We start from the raw sequence: 16,637 nt of genomic DNA, 5'->3' as shown, positions 1-16,637 counted from the left end.
CAGATAACCAGCAATCAAGGCGAACAAGTTAAAAACGTTTCATTCTCCAGCTGAAAGTGAAATTGCAGTATGCTAAAAATCGAAAACACCAATACTAACCTGACAAGTTCCCCAAGGAAAACTTCTTTGTGGCTGCACACACAGTGAACTATCAAATCTAACAGCCTAACCAAGCTAGATTCTCTTCTAGAGATAAGTGTCAAACATTTGAGTTATTTTCGATAGTTTTTAACGGTTCTGGGTATCTAGTTTTCGGTCCTAATTTAACAAATTCTGCCAAAAAAAAAACATCTATAGTCTACCAGCATTTCAAGTCTCCCGTCAATCAAGCCCCATTGTCAATCTCTCCCCATGTATAACTATATTTATACAAATATTTGAGTTTAAAACTAACATCATCAATTTTTTTATTATAGCAAAATCGAGCTCAGTACATTGAAATATTAAAACACAGCATAAAGAAACAAGGGTATCGTTATTCTTCTTATCCAACAAAGAACGTTTGCGACTGTAGGGAATAAATTGCAAATAACGCACAACAATTTGGAGTAGAACAACTGAACGGAAAACAAGCCCACAACATGCTTGAAGTACAAAAGAGTCTTGAATTTTCCCTCTCAGACTTTGATAACCCTACAGCATGGCTTGGTTCTATATTTCTAACTCGTCAAACCGACATTCAAATTGATGTGATTGCTACAGTCGATTTCAGCGTTCATTTGGGGATTTCACACTGTACAAAGATTGCTTTATTAATTATCTGCACTATGCCATCTACAAAAATAACGAGTCTAGCAGGAAATGGGAAAAGCAAAAGCTGATTTTCCCTGCAGAAAATAAAAAATGCAACCTACCATCTCTACTATCTACAAACAAAGATTAAATGCACTCAATCAACTTACTGACAAGAGCTACTTCGAAAAGGAAAAAGATTTATTGTCTTCCAAATTCAAACCACTCCTGACAAACAACAATAAATGCGAATAGATCGATGGACTCTGAAGTTGAGGGAAGAAATTCTCATACAGATTTCAAAGGACTCCACCACATTTCTACAGCTTGACTTACGTACTACAAAGCAGGCAAAGTAAATAACATGCAACTCTAATGACTGGACAATCATGTCTTTTTCTACAAAACAAAAAAGATCTCTCAGAGCTTTCAATTTCCATGCACTATTTCCATTATTGTTATTACATAATGGAGAGCCAACTGCATAAAGATTTAATGAATAGTCATTACAAATCACTGACTGTTCATTCTACAAGCATAGAACTAAAAGCAAATAATAATGTTGAACAATAAATAAATGAATGTTCAAAATACAAAAACATTATATTAAAACAGTTATCAGAAAAATTATATTACTTGATTGGCTCACTGGATCAGGAAAAAGTGGCATCAACTGGATGCTATAGTTACCTGCCTACAGCAGGAACTAATAATATTGATCATAGATGAGTTTCAACTAGAAAGATATAGTGGAAGCATAAGAAATTGAAGTATTTATATCGACATATGACAAGGGACATTACAGTTTGACAGAAAATTGTTTGATGACTGCTGCATATGATAGTGATCAATGCTTTTTTTTTACGTCTTATTAATATCAATATTGGAGTGTGTTATATGCTTGTAAAATTAGTTAACAGCATTTGATTGGTTTTGGGTTTTGTTTATTTCTTGCTCAGGTTATTTTTAAGATTGTGGAGGAGCATCCACGTGATTTGGCAGAAGGCTTGGACACAATAAATGTCGTTTATGCAGATGAAGTATTGCCTACACTATATGAGAATTCTCGCATCTCTCAGGACCAGTTGCCGACACAGAGAGGTACGTAGGAATTAAATCTAGATCACCTTTTAACTGATGGATAGGAGAACTTTATTGTTAGAATTATAATGCCAGATTTAACAATGTTTTTATGATCCCATATTTTCTTGCAGGGATTGTGAGGCGTGCTGTGGCTCTCGGTCGGTATCTTCAGAATCCATTGGCCATGGTTGCAACATTATGTGGTCCTGGTAAAGAAATATTATCATTGAAGCTTCATTCACTGGAACATTTCCTTACTCCAGATGAAAAGTATGAAGCTGTTGAACAGGTAATGGTTACAGTAACCAACCAAGTAGGTGTTGACATAAACCTAGCAGCATCACATGAATGGATGTTTTCTCCCCTGCAATTTGTGGCAGGCCTTGGACCCAGAAAAGCTGCTTCCATACAGAGGGCTATTTTGAGGGCTGGAAGGGTTTACAGTCGCAGAGAATTGCTGACCCCCGTAGAGGCTATGAAGCGACTTGTCTTTATAAATGCTGCTGGTTTTTTAAGGGTTAGAGGGACTGGACAAGCAGCTTCCGGGAACCATGTTATGGATCCATTGGATGATACTAGAATTCATCCAGAGTCATATGAACTTGCCAAGAAAATGGCTGAGGACATATATTGTGAAGAAGCTGGACATGATATAGATGATATGGATGAGGAAACACAAGAAATGGCTGTTGAACATGTCAAAAAATATCCTGATCTGTTAAATGCCCTTGATATTGATGAATATGCTAGAAGTGTGGAGCAACGGACATCCAATAAAAAACGGGAAACCCTTGGTGACATAAAGAGTGAATTGTTACATGGATTTAAGGATTTGAGATCACCATATAAAGAGCCATCCCAGGATGAGGAATTCTATCTACTGACTGGAGAAAATGAAGAGACCCTCTCAGTGGGAAAAATTGTCCAAGCAACAGCTCGCAGAGTCCAAAATCATCGTATAATTTGTGATCTGGAATCAGGCTTGACAGGAATAATATTGAAGGAGGAGCTTTCTGATGATCTAGATATAGATCCTGTAGAAAAGATTGCAGAAGGTAGCATCCTTTCTTGTTGGGTGAAAACTATGACAAAAGCGAAGTACCTAGTTGAGTTAACTTGCAAAGAGAGTTCACTGAAGAATGATAACTTTCAGGGTGAACAGGATAAGGATAAGGAGGTTAAGGATCCGTATTTTGCGGAAGAGGATTCCATTTCACGAAGTGAACAAGAGAATGCAAGGAAAGCAAAGGAGCTTGCAAAAAGAGCTTTCAAACCTCGGATGATTGTGCATCCACGCTTCCTGAATTATTCAGAGGATGAAACCATTAAGGTATGTTTTAAATTATAAAGGAATAATGTTTTCTGTAAGCAAAGTGATCAAGTATATTAATGTAGAATACAATTTTACAACAATAGCAATACTTAAATGACATTTTTGATTTTAATCTTATAGCGGTTGCCATTTTTACAGTTCCTAGCAGATAAAGAGCCAGGGGAGAGTATTATCCGTCCAAGCTTGAAAGGGCCTACTCACTTGATTCTAACACTGAAAATATTCGATGGAGTTTATGCACACAAGGATATTGTGGAGGGAGGAAAAGACCAAAAGGATTTTGCTAGCTATCTTCGACTTGGGAAAACACTTTCAATTGGGGAGGAGACATTTGAAGATCTTGATGAGGTTTGTGTAACACAATATTAAGTATATCATGACTCAGAATTCTTAAATCCATGGCTGGAAATTTACTTAGGCTTGAATGTTTTTACCGAGTTTGTAAATTTGAAAATGCAGGTCATAGACAGATATGTGGATCCACTCATTGGCAATTTGAAGGCAATCCTTGGTTACAGGAAATTCAGGAGGGGAACCAAAGCAGAGATTGATGATGCACTACGAAAAGAAAAATATGAAAATCCAACAAGAATTCCATATTCTATATCTATTTCACATGAACATCCTGGGGCATTTTTGCTTAGCTATATCAGGAGTACAAATCCTCATCATGAGTATTTTGGGCTATATCCCAAAGGATTTAAGTTTCGAAAGAGAATGTTTGATAATCTTGACAAGCTGGTTTTCTATTTTCAACAGCACATAAATGATTTGATTCAACAGGATTCCCGTCCTCCTATCAGGTCTGTTGCTGCAATGGTTCCCATGAAAAGCCCAGGTCCGGGAGGATCTGCTGGTGGAGGTGGTTCTGTTGGAAGTGGTTGGGGGGGTTCAGCCACAAACAGTGGTGGAGGGGGAGATGGTGGCTGGGGAGGGTCAGCTGTGGATGGCAGTAGACGGGGAGATGGTGGCTGGAGGGGATCGGCCACTAATAGTGGAGGAGATGGTGGTTGGCAAGGCCACATGGGCGCAGATTGGGAAAGATCATCCACACCAGGTTCAAGAACAGGTGGAAATGATAATCATCATCGTAATGCCCTTGGTGGGCTTCCTAGTGGTTTACCTAGGCCACCAAGCAGTCGAGAAAGGGGAAGGGGAGGAAATGGTGGTGGTAGTAGCATTGCTGGTTGGAATGAAGGAAGAGATGGTGGTTTTGGTAGAGGTGAAAATGAGGGCAGGGGTAGGGGCATGAGAGGTAGGTGGAGTGAAGATGGAAGAAATAGATGGGGAAGAAATGATGGAAGAGGTATAGGGTCTGGAAGGGGCTCTAATGAATCAGATGTTAACAATAGGTGGGGGCGAAATTCTGGTGATGCATGGGGATCAAAAACTGAGGAATGGGGCAGCAATTCTGGCGGCAGAATTCCGGAATCTCCTGCCCGAGGAGCATGGATTGTGAGCTCTGGGGAAAGCGAGTTGAATAAACGGGCAAATGATGGGTGGGATACTGCAGCAGCTGGTAGTAATGGGAGCGTTGGAGGCAGTGGCTGGGAGCAATAAGGTGGCATTGTCAAATAAGAGAGTGCATGCTTTGACTTAAAGTTTGTAACTTCCGTTCCAAGCCTGTTAAGATTTTGAGATCAGATTTAATTTCAAAATTAATCTTGCTCACTGAATTATAGATCTAGGTTCTATATATTTGTGATCCTTGAAACAGTTTTCATTCTAAATATATATATATATATATATATTTTACGCCAGAGGCGTTAATGCAAGGTGCTAAAAGGTACATCCGATGGTGGGCAAATTGTGGATAGCTAATGACTGCTATTGTTCATCTCCTTTTCACTGTTCTGGGTTTACATTTATTTGTACGTTATTATTATTAGTCCCTGCCTATTTATAGACAGGGAACTAATGTTTTCATTAGACCCCCTACAATTAATTGACATGATAAACAGAATGCATAATTCTAAAGTCTGGCTAAAGTTTGGCTGATCTAATATTTTAAAAATCAATTTCTGAATATAATTCTGTTTTTTCTATTGGCTGAAAGCATTTTGCCTGGGGTTATTTTCAATTTTAAAATCTAGAAAATAAGGAAAAAAATTTACAAGGATTAGAACAAATTTATTGAACTGTCTATATTGTCACATCAATCATTAAACATCCTCCAAAGGGTTCTATTTTTCACTAATCTAAATATGCTAATAGTCCGTTGCTCTCCTACAATAAAGAAATCACTTTTTAAATAATCTTTGATCAAAATTTTCAAATCTAATTGCTTTTAGTTTTTTTAAAATCTAATCATATCACTTGGCTTGTTAACTCATAGACTATCTGAAATTATTTATTTTAGATTACGGTAAAAACAGGTTTTGCAGGGGCTTTGAAACTCTTTTAACAAAAACAAGAAAGATAGGCAATTAAGACCACCAGGAACAGTCCTAAAACCTATTGAAAAGTAGTATGAAAATCAGGTTTTACAGGGATTTGAAACCACTAGCAAAGTTCAAAAAAAGTATTCAGGTTTTACAAGGACCTGGAACTTGAAATAAAGTTCTACCAGAAAATAGAGTCAGAACCAAAAACTAGAACAAAAAACATAGATCAGAAAAAGGACCTATACATAAACAAAAACAACATAGAAGACCCAAAGTTTCTAATGCAGATCCGTAATCATCTTGACAGCCTTCTTCCCGATCGTAACAATGTTTTGAATGGAGTTGGCAGCCAAAATCGCATCAGCTTGCAAAGCTTTCTTTCTCGAACTCTGCCTTGTCCTCTTACTCGGGCCCTTTGAAGAAATAGTATCTTCATTTACTCTTTTTCCAAGGCTAGCTACAGTGGCACAAATGCTTGATGTTATCTGCTCCATTTTTGTACCACTTTCCTTGATGAGTATTCTAAGATTTAACTCATAATCTTTAAGTTTTTTAGGGATATCTCCCATTTGCACTTCCAAGTGATTAATTATGGCCTGATCAGCGTCTTGATTGTGTTGCATTATTTCCACTTTCTTCTTCATCCCTATAATTTCATTATAGATCTAAGAATCAATTTGGAGAATAGAGTCCGCTTTGAGCTTTGCAGAATGTAAGAAGGAAAGCTTGTTGTCCCTCTGCGGTGAGTCACAAATGTCATCAGTACTCTCATGTAGAGGAGAACCAACCTTATCCATTTGTTCCTCCCTATCCATTTGGACCTCTCTGTTCTCAACAGGGGCTTCTTGCTGGACTGGATTCTCCTTTTGTTCCCTAGTCTCCGTAGCGGGAGTAGAAGCCGGAACCATATGATCCACATCCTTCATAGTAATTGGGTTATCAGTTAAGTTATCTTTGTCTTTAACACCCTCCTCAAACACAGTCTGATTACCTTCATTCTCAGAGATGCTCTGTTCTGAGTTACCCTCTGATGTATCCTCCTCTTTTTCTTTATCAAAATTTCTTTTTGTTTCCGGATATCCCTCCAAATTTGAGCTGAATTCCTCAACATCTGTCCCTTTCTCTTCCTCAGGGATATCCTTCTCAGAACCCTCAGAACTCTCCGACTCAGACTCAATTTCAACAATATGTTTCTGAGAACTAAAGGGTTTAGGTTTTACCTTTTCTTTCCCTTTAACATTCTCATCCTTCTTACACTTCTTGGATTGAGAACCTTTTTGATTGTCAGAAGTAGGAGTCGAAGCAATGGACTTATTTTTACAAAAGCCCTCAATAAGAAGTATTAGACCTTAATGTAAAATAGGTCGAGACTCCTTCCTATGGGCAAATAAACTTTGAAGCAATGAAAAATGCAAATAGAAAGGGAAAGAAATTCTATCCTTGTATCTAAAGTGGTTGAGGAAAACAAAATGAAATTTGTGAACTCTTTTGTTCCTATCGTCCAAGATAAAGTACTCACGAATGTAGCTAAGCACATCACGCCAGATACCTTTAATCTGCTCCACATCAAAGAAGTCTCCACTCTTTTCCAGTTGCTTCTCCTCATCATCTGTCTTCAAACATTTTTTATAGGCCGCATTGGAGACACTGGTCTATTTTGAGAACTTTATGCCCCCCGTGAGGAGCCTTGTGACCTTGGCAATGAAGTCCTCCGTAAGCTTCACAGTGACTCCATGGAGAGTGACTCTGCCATCAGCCCAATTTTAAAGAAAGCGGTAGTGATATGGGGTTTGAAGCCATGCAAATGCTCCAGATAGCTAACCACCTTCCCTTTCTGAAGAATCTTTCAGACATTCTAACGAGCCTTCTAGTCATCACATTTTTTGGGTTCTTGTTTCAGCGGCTCACCCCCCATTCTGCCAAGCAAACACAAAACCAGAAACACCCAGATACAGAGCGCAGAGAGGTTGAAAGGAAACCAGTTATTAGTTGCATGATTTGGAGGTCGCCTTTTAGAAGATACGTGCTGAGACCACATAACATTCACATGAATGTAGCTCCTCGGGGAAGGTAATCTGACAGTTGTAAGGCCACTCCACCAAATCATTAAATTGCTAATCCAAACAAATGTTTCCCACTTCAGAATGAATGACTTCATAATTAATAATCGTTTTAAGATCAACATGCTTTTTTTATTCCTCATGTCACCTCACCTTATGCCCCGTTTGAACATCACAGTTGGCTATCCAATCAACAACACCATTGGCCTCGCGGTATGTATGGGAGATGACCACCTTTTCAAATTTTTGAATTAAGGTTTTGTTTTCCATAACCGTAGCTTCAATAGACCATGAGATTGCATTTTTATTATTTAGGGTATTTATAATGTTCAAAGAATCACCTTCCAACCATAATTTGGGATACCCCAACTTGACAACTAGCTTAATAGTATAGAGGGTAGCAGTAGTTTCAGCAATATGGCTATTAGATTTACCAATAGGGATAGCAATAGCGTCAATAACATTACCCACCTCATCTCTCAGGACCCCTCCACATTCCGCTCTTCCTGGGTTTCCCTTTGCAGCGCCATCAAAGTTCCCTTTGATCCATCCAAAAGGAGGCGCCTTCCATTTTATTCTCAATCTTGGATTATCAATTTTCAAATTGGACCTTTCAGATTGTAAAGGGTTGTCAAAATGGAAAGTTTGCTCAGAAATTCTCTAGGATTTAAAGTTCTCCTTGATGGCTCTAATGATATTCTGACCAAGCACCCATCCCGAAAGATCTTTACTCCTAAAAATTTGATTATTTCTTTCTTTCCAGATTCCCCACCAGAGGTGAGGGAGAGTAAGTTTCCAAAGAAAAAGAGCATCAAGATCCTTAGAGGGGCAAACCCAGCTTCTAAAAGAGAGCTCCACATTGTTTTGATGGACCCATGTTATACCCCAGAAGTTAAGAATCTCAGTCTAGACTTGCTGGGTGTAGGAGCAATTCAAAAACATATGGTCTCTATCTTCAAAACCATTTTTGCATAAAATACACCTGTTAACCACATTAATACCTCTTTTTTGCAAATTATCAAGGGTTAGAATTTTATTTTGAAGCAGAATCCAAAAGAAGATATTAATTTTGGGAATGAGACCCTTAATCCAGGCATGAGACCAAAGAGGTTGACTTCCCTTATCCTTTGAGGCGAATATAGAAGAGACTTTAAAATGGCCACTAGGGTCAGCATGCCAAATAACCTCATCCTCAAGATTAGGATAGAGAGAAACAACATTGAGAGATAATTGAATATTGTTGAAGCCTTGATCAACATCAATTAAATTCACCTAAGAATCATTCTGCCAATAATGACTAACTAATATGCCAAATCTCTGCTTGCATCGGTCAACAAGATCATTGTCAAGGAAATCTTCAAACAAGGGGTGATCCATTAACCAAACATCTTCCCAAAATTTCACTTGTAGCCCATTACCAATTTTCCATGAACATCCTTTTCTTAGAGTTTTCTTGGTCCTTTGAACAACCCTCCATATAGATGAAGGATGAAAAACATCAGGAGCAGAGAAGAAATCAGGAAGGGATTTAGCATTGAAGAGGTACTTTTGTTTCCATATGATACTCCACTCTTTGTTGTCATGATAGACTCTCCAACCTTGTTTTGCTAAAAGAGCATCGTTCAAGCATCTGATTTTCCTGATTCCCAAACCCCCTTCTCTTAACGGTTTGCAAACATTATCCCAAGCAATTAAAGGCATTCTCCTTTTCTTCTCAGAACCAATCCAAAGGAAATTTCTTTGAATTTTATCAATAGACTCAGCAATTTCAGTAGGAATTCTAAAGAGACTTAAAGCATAAGTTGGTATGCTTTGAAGACAAGCTTTGAGAAGAGTTAACTTACCTGTCTGGCTTAAAAGATTCCCTTTTCAATCCACAAGTTTCTTACTGAATTTGTTAATAAGATCTTCTCAGAAGGTATCAGGGATCTTTAGACCTAGAGGGAGACCTAAGTAAGAAGAGGGGAGGGATCCTATAGAACATCCAAGGATTTTAGCAATTTTATTTTGTTTCTGGATAGGGGTATTTATAAAGTACACAACACTTTTATTCCAATTAACTAACTGACCAGAGGCAGAGGAATATAAGTTAATAGCTTGCTTCAAAATTTTGGCTTCCTTAACTTCAGCCTTACCCAAGAAGATGGTATCATCAACAAATTGTCCATGAGAGAAAACAAGAGGATGGGAGGAAGGTTGTAAACCCTTAATGAATCCTCTATGGACCAAATCCCCAATATGCCTCCCCAAGCAATCAACCATGATTACAAAAAGGATAGGAGATAAAGGATCACCTTGTCTCAAACCCCGAGAGGGATAAAAGAACCGAGAAGAGCTTCCATTAACCATAACAACAATAGAAGAGGTAGAGATCAATTGATAAATAAGACCAACTACCTTGTGATCAAAACCGAAAGAGAAAGATTTTTTAAGAGGAAAGACCAATAAAAAGCTTACCAAATGAGATAACTACAAATTATCTTAAAGATTAATTTTTTTAAAATTTAACTTTAGGAATGATAAATTAATGATTTTTAATGTAAAGATCTTTATTTACTTCAATTGAAAATAAATAGATAATTTTATTTGTTAATGTCGTAGTCTATAATAAATAAAAAGCTTACCAAATAAGATAACTACAAATTATCTTAAAGATTAATTTTTTAAAAATTTAACTTTAGGAATGATAAATCAATGATTTTTAATGTAAAGATCTTTATTTACTTGGATTGAAAATAAATAGATAATTCTATTTATATATATTTTTAATTCATTTGACAAAAACATTTTATTGTATAATCTTATTTATTCTTATTTATTGAAGATTTATTTTATCAACACTTAAAGAAAATTTGTAGTTCCATTAATATTAATTATAGAACTTATTATTATTATATATGTTTATAAATATTTATATATATTTTTATTTTTATACTGCAGGAATTGGTGCAACACGGCCCCCCTATAAACTGCAGTGTGCTTGGTAAACTTTTTAACGTGACCGGTAGCGCTGGCGCGACATGCCCACCGGTACCATGAGGACGGGGAGACTAGAACCCGTGACCAACCCTCTGCAATAGGGAAGATTTAGCCAACCGAGGTAGGGCCCCCACCCCATACGCTTATAAATATTAACAAACACTGAAATTCAAATTTAAATTATATAAATTAAATATAAAGAAAAATGTTATTGCAATAAAATGTGTCAAAAATTATATTCATATTATAAAGAACAAAGTCTATTCTTTATTGGACAATCATAGATAAATTTTTTTGAACATTCAACACTCAAAGGATAATATCATTTTCTATACAGATTGTTTCAATGTTTCAATTACTATATACAAACATATACAGGGTGTTTCAATTACTATATAAATAATATACAGATTGTTTCAATTACTATATAAATAATCATTTTGATGTTTAACGGAACAAATTATACATTACAGTTTTTCTCGTCTTCTTTGGAGAATTTGTCGTCTGACTCGTAAAGATTACAAATTCAAAGGTAGATGCTAATAAGATAAACTTTTTAAAATCTAATTGTTATTTATTTAATATTTGAAATTCTTATATTAATATGAATATATCTTAAACTATAAACTATAATTCTTAAAGTAATCATTTACAGATTCGTGAGGTGGGATTTCTTAAAAGTGTTTTTTATTGAGATGATTAGTTTGACCTATTAGTAATATTAATATTTTTATAAGTTTTTATGTTTCTTTGTATTTCATATATATTAAAGGATGAAATGTGCTTGCTATTTTTTCATAGTTATGGTGAGTAAATTATAAATTTTAAAAAAGTGTATTCTAAGATATTTTATTTGGGAAATAAAAATTAGTAGACTTTTAAAAAAGTGCAATCTAATATATTTTATTTAAGCAATAAAAATCACTTAGAACTATAGTTGAGGATGAAGAATATAGTAATATTATTTAATGTTTATTTTTGGATATTAATTTTTAAATTAGTCTATTGATGCTATAAAATATTAATGGAATTAAATGTAAAAAAAAAATACAAAATAAAAGAAATTCATAATTTCAATTTATTTTAAATATGAAAAGTATTTAATAGCATATTTTTCTTAGATGATCTAAACCTTTATTTTTTGTTGTTGTGATTATCTATGGTTTGTTTGAGCACTCAATTATGTGTTTTGGCTATCATGTTTTAGGTGCAAATCCTTTCTTTGGGACACCTTTTTTCTTAGTTTTTTATTAGTTCCTTATCTATTATCATGTCTTGTTTCTTTTGCTTGTAGCAACTTTAATAGTCATACCATATATTCTTGGGTAGATAAACATGCTTATTTTGTGATTATGAATGTAAAGCAATTTCTCTTCAACATATGAAATCTCACTCAATTGTTTGTGTTATTGGGAAAGTCATAAATTTCAAGGTGACTCATAACTTGATCTTTGGTATATTTGTTGTTCCCTATAGATTAGTTTAAAGGTGACCAAGACCAACAACATTCAAAGTATCATGGTATGATAGTGTATGGAGCGTTTTAAGACTTTGAGCCTTTCTTTTCTCAAAAAGATGAAATAGCTTTTGAAAAATACTATGAAAAAATGGTAGAAAATGGAAGGTGGGTAGACTACTATTAGATCTATGTGGCCTACAAGGTGAATCACATCAACATTCATGTGCAACACTTGAAGGGCCAAGTATCCCAAATCTACAATTTTGATAGTGTAGATACTCCACACTTCATATCGAAAGCACTATAATAGTTTGTGCTTCATTAATGATAATGCCAATGTTATTGATGCACCCATTCTTTTGAAGGAGGACAATACAATCACACGCCATTATGAACAAGAGCCTATAAAATTCATTGTCGATGAAACAAGGTAAAGATACATGTACAATGAAGAGGATAAATTTTTGAGATGAAAGGATGAACAATAGCAATGAATAGTGTAATGTATTCCATAAGTGTAGCAAGCAGGAGAAAACAATAAAGATAAAAATTATCTTACCAGTGTTTTATTGTATATATAAAATATGATTAGAAAAAAATCTATATTACCACTTTAGTGTCATTATTTTAACCCTTGCACCCTTCAAAGATGTAAGTGTTAATTAGATAATATACATTTAATATTAATTTAAAGATAATATTTCCTTTCTTCATCTCTTCCAATCATATATACTTATACTAACATGTATATTAACATAAAAAATTTATATATTGAAAGATGTTTTGTGTATAAGGAGTGACATGTGATAAATAATTTGCAAACAAATTATCATTAAAATAATTAGTTTCTTTCTATTTACTTGTTTTCATTTTATAATAAGTCCCTTATTTAAATATAATTTTTTTATCCAAGACAATTTTATTATTCATATTTCAAATTCAACTTCTAAGAAAAAACTTTACCAACAAACAAATATGAAGATAATAATCAAAATTACATATGAAAAATAATAAAAGTTAGATAAGATAAGATAAGATAAATTTATTAATGTCCAACAAAAGACCACAACGTGGGTCTATGGGACTGGAAGCTGACAACAAGGAAAAAGCAGACAAACGGAGCACCAAACGGTGTCCAAAAAAGAACAAGCACAACAAAAGAAGAAGAAAGCAGGAAACATCACGAAAAAGATCAGGTATCCGTCTTCACAGGGAAAAAGTCCAACAGTGACTGATCTATGTGGCTACTAGAAGCCCTGTGACGAAGCTGAGTGCCACGAGAGGAGTGTCGTTGGCAAAAAGGTCCCCTGCGGGGTCTCACCGATCTGGAATAGCCCGTGTTAGGGAAATTGTACGGTCGCTTCACACCCCGAGCTGGAGTTAAGGGCGAGAAGGTCGTAATAAGCTATGCCTGGGTCTGACTCCTGGGAAATGAAAGCTGTAAAGTATGGTCATGAAGCTGTAAGGACTCGCAGAGATAGAGTGCAATGCAATGCTGATCGGTGTACCTGAAAAAAATTGAGAGGGATCTACAATCTCTAAACAGATAGTAAAATCTCCCTCTAATCTCATAGTATATGGGGCATCTGAAAAGAAAATGAATCTCAATTCTGCCTCTGCTAAGGTACAAAGTGTACACACTCAAATAGTTAGAAGAATAGTTTAATAGTTTTTGCCTAGATTTCTAATTATTATACATTATGATACCTATATGTTTATCAAGAATAGTTACATTGAACATAGTTAGTAGCACCCATTTTAGAAAGGTCCATGTTAAAAATTGAAGAAAAATAAAGTATACAAATTAACTATTTTAAACTTAGATTACATTTCAAAAAAATTAAATTATAATTATAATTTTTAATAATCATTTTATTATAATCTATAAATTTAGTTTAGCTTCAATATAAATTACAGGTTAAATGTTTAAATTTTATTATTTAATTGTTATTAGAAATATTTTTTCAATTAATATCATCTTGAAATATAAAAAAATGTAATTAGATTAAATATATTAAAAATTAAATAGTACTTTTGTCTTAAGTTTTTATATTATCTATTTTATAATATATGAATTTATTATATTCTTTAAATGATAAACAAAATATGGAAACAATAAATTAAATATTTAAATCTATACAACATTTCACTTTTACTTGAATGCTTCTAAGGACTTTGTGGCTGAGGATTGCGTTTTGTTCGAGCCGATGGTGGAGGTGGATGCTTTGGTCTCTTCCCCTAGTTCGGATGTCCCTCCTAGGGGTCAAGCGTCTTTTGATTCTCTCATGGAGGTTGGTGCGGCTTCTGCGTCCCCTGGGTTCATCGGGTCTTTGTCTTCTGAGGCGTGGGTTGCTGAGGTTGTGAAGATTGAGAACGGTTGGATCGTGGTTAAGCGGAAGAAGAAGTCTTTTTCTTCTGCCCCCCCTTTAGATAGGGTCCTTTGGTCGAGTAAGGGAAAATTCTTATCAAAAGGAAAATCCTTTGTTTCCTTATGTTGACCAGTTTTTTGTGTTGGTGAACTGGTTGCTTTTCTGGTTCGTTGGTTTATGGTCTGGGAGGTGTTTCAGGTTGCTATTCCAGCCTGTTGACCTTCCAGGTTCCAGTACTATTTTGGTTGTTTTTTCTGGTCACATCTGTTGGTCTCAGGTCCCTGTTTAACCTGGTTTAGTTGTTTTGCTGGTTTCAGGTTTCTTTTTAACTTGGTCATGCTTAATGGTTTATCTTTCTCTTAGATGTAAAGGGTTTCAGGGCCCCTTCAAAACCTGCTTTTACCTTAATCTAAAACATTTCACTTTTACTTATTTTAATAATTATTGGGCTATTTGAAATTAATAGTTAAATTTAAAATATATTATATGATAAAAAATGAAATCTATTTAGTTATATATGAAATGGGAAAGTTAAATAATTTAAAAATTGAATAAAATATTATTCTACTCTCAACAATTTTAAAAACTATATAAATATAGTAAAGGGAGAGAGGGAGCGTGTCTCTTTTTTCCTCACATGTCATCTCATTGCTATATTTTTCTATGTTGCTTTATACAAATATGATTCAAATGTACCAATTTATTTGACATCCTTCATTCTAAAACATGATGCTTGTTAAATAGTGGAGATATTAAAAACAATCATTTATCTCTTAAATTGTAATTATCACCTCTAGAGATACTAGAGATTTAAAAAAAAAACTTTTTTGTCACGTTAATAGGACTACACTTTCTTTGGACTAATTTTGTATTTTATGTTCAATTTTCACATATCTTTGGTGTATCCATTACACACCAAGGTGCAATTGTTAGTTAGCTTTAATTTGGGCACTTTTGGATGTTTGAGATAGCGCTTTACTAATATAATGTCTTCATATTAAAAATGCTATATAAATAATAATAATTGGTTAGGAGTGATGCCATGCCATGTTTTGCCAATTCTATATTTAGATGTTTTTATTTATTGACTTATGCTTTGTTTTAGATTTTTTTAAATCAATATTTGTTTTAGAGGTCTCTCTTCTTATAATAATTAAGGGAGGATGAGATTATTAACATAAAATTCAAAAGTTAGGTGAGTGTTAGTTGTTTAAGGTGGTTTGATATTAATTTAAGATAATTTTAATGAGATATTGAATTATAGTATTTTTTGAGTACGTGATTTCATTAATCTAGCAAATAATTCTCTTATGATTAAACTTTAGAGTTTTAGTGGGTCCAATATATTATATGTTTCTATATATCTATCATTATTATGGTTTGCTTTACAAATTTATATAATATTTTAAAATTTTTTCTTATATATAAAATATATAATTTAGAAGAGAAAAATATTTGCTAATATACAATCATACAATAAATCAAAGGGGTATATTGTTAGGAAAAAAAATATTACAAATTTAAATTAAATAATGAAATAACATTTATTTCTCTTCACAAAGCTTGGACTATAGTTATGTAAGGGTCAACCTCCTTGTTTTGGGTGTTGATTAAATAGAAAATAATTTCGTTCTCATCGAATAAATTAACATAACAATCTTAATCAAAGTTAATATCAAAATCAATTTACATATGAAAAATGCATTTTTATGAGTAACATATCCCTCCTCATCACAATTCTTAAGATCTATAACTCACATACGAGAACTTGGTGTTGGAAATATAGGATAGGCTAGGTTATTGAGAGGGGAGGGGTGAATTAGGAATCAATAAAACTTACTCTTATTTCACCAAATAATCCTTCATATATATTTTAATCTAATTGCATGCATGAAAAATTGAAAGCATTAAAACATTCATAACACTTTGACACAAGATATGGTGACCTAGAAACCTTCCAAATAGAAAGTAAAATCGGGGTAGGGATGATACCCACAAGCTTTAGTACTGTAGTATAAAGTTGACCAGTTAAGGCTTACAATTGATCACTTCTGATGATCTGCCTTGTTAGGAGCAATAAGGACTGCTAGGTCCACATTGTTAAAGGATTTACAAAACATACAATGAAGTATGCACTCGATAAAGAGATTTGCAAAAGACTGTTAAGTCTACCTTGTGAAAGGATTTAACTGTTCCAACTGTTAGGATGAACATTGGTTGATCTTTGACTTGCAACTC

The 16,637-nt window shown here is 34.3% G+C and overlaps 1 protein-coding gene across 7 annotated transcripts in view; it reads left to right on the top strand.

The window, feature by feature from the left end:
- Nucleotides 1–5,193, top strand: part of LOC149552898 (transcription elongation factor SPT6-like) — a 40,764-nt gene extending 35,571 nt beyond the window's left edge. For all 7 annotated transcript variants that reach the window (XM_089788449.1, XM_089788448.1, XM_089788453.1 and 4 more), the window contains 4 exons: nucleotides 1,692–1,833; nucleotides 1,947–3,145; nucleotides 3,287–3,496; nucleotides 3,608–5,193. In XM_089788449.1, the coding sequence (XP_089644575.1) occupies nucleotides 1,692–1,833; nucleotides 1,947–3,145; nucleotides 3,287–3,496; nucleotides 3,608–4,708 (2,652 nt within the window). In that variant the 3' untranslated portion in view covers nucleotides 4,709–5,193. The remainder of the gene's footprint in view (nucleotides 1–1,691; nucleotides 1,834–1,946; nucleotides 3,146–3,286; nucleotides 3,497–3,607) is intronic.
- The last annotated feature ends 11,444 nt before the right edge of the window (nucleotides 5,194–16,637 follow it).

The sequence above is a fragment of the Cupressus sempervirens genome, chromosome 6 (assembly GCF_028749045.1).
Source record: "Cupressus sempervirens isolate cs-2001-9-10 chromosome 6, ASM2874904v1, whole genome shotgun sequence".
NCBI lineage: Eukaryota > Viridiplantae > Streptophyta > Pinopsida > Cupressales > Cupressaceae > Cupressus > Cupressus sempervirens.
The sequence above is the reverse complement of the archived record's forward strand: the minus strand, read 5'-3'. Positions and strand labels throughout refer to the sequence as shown.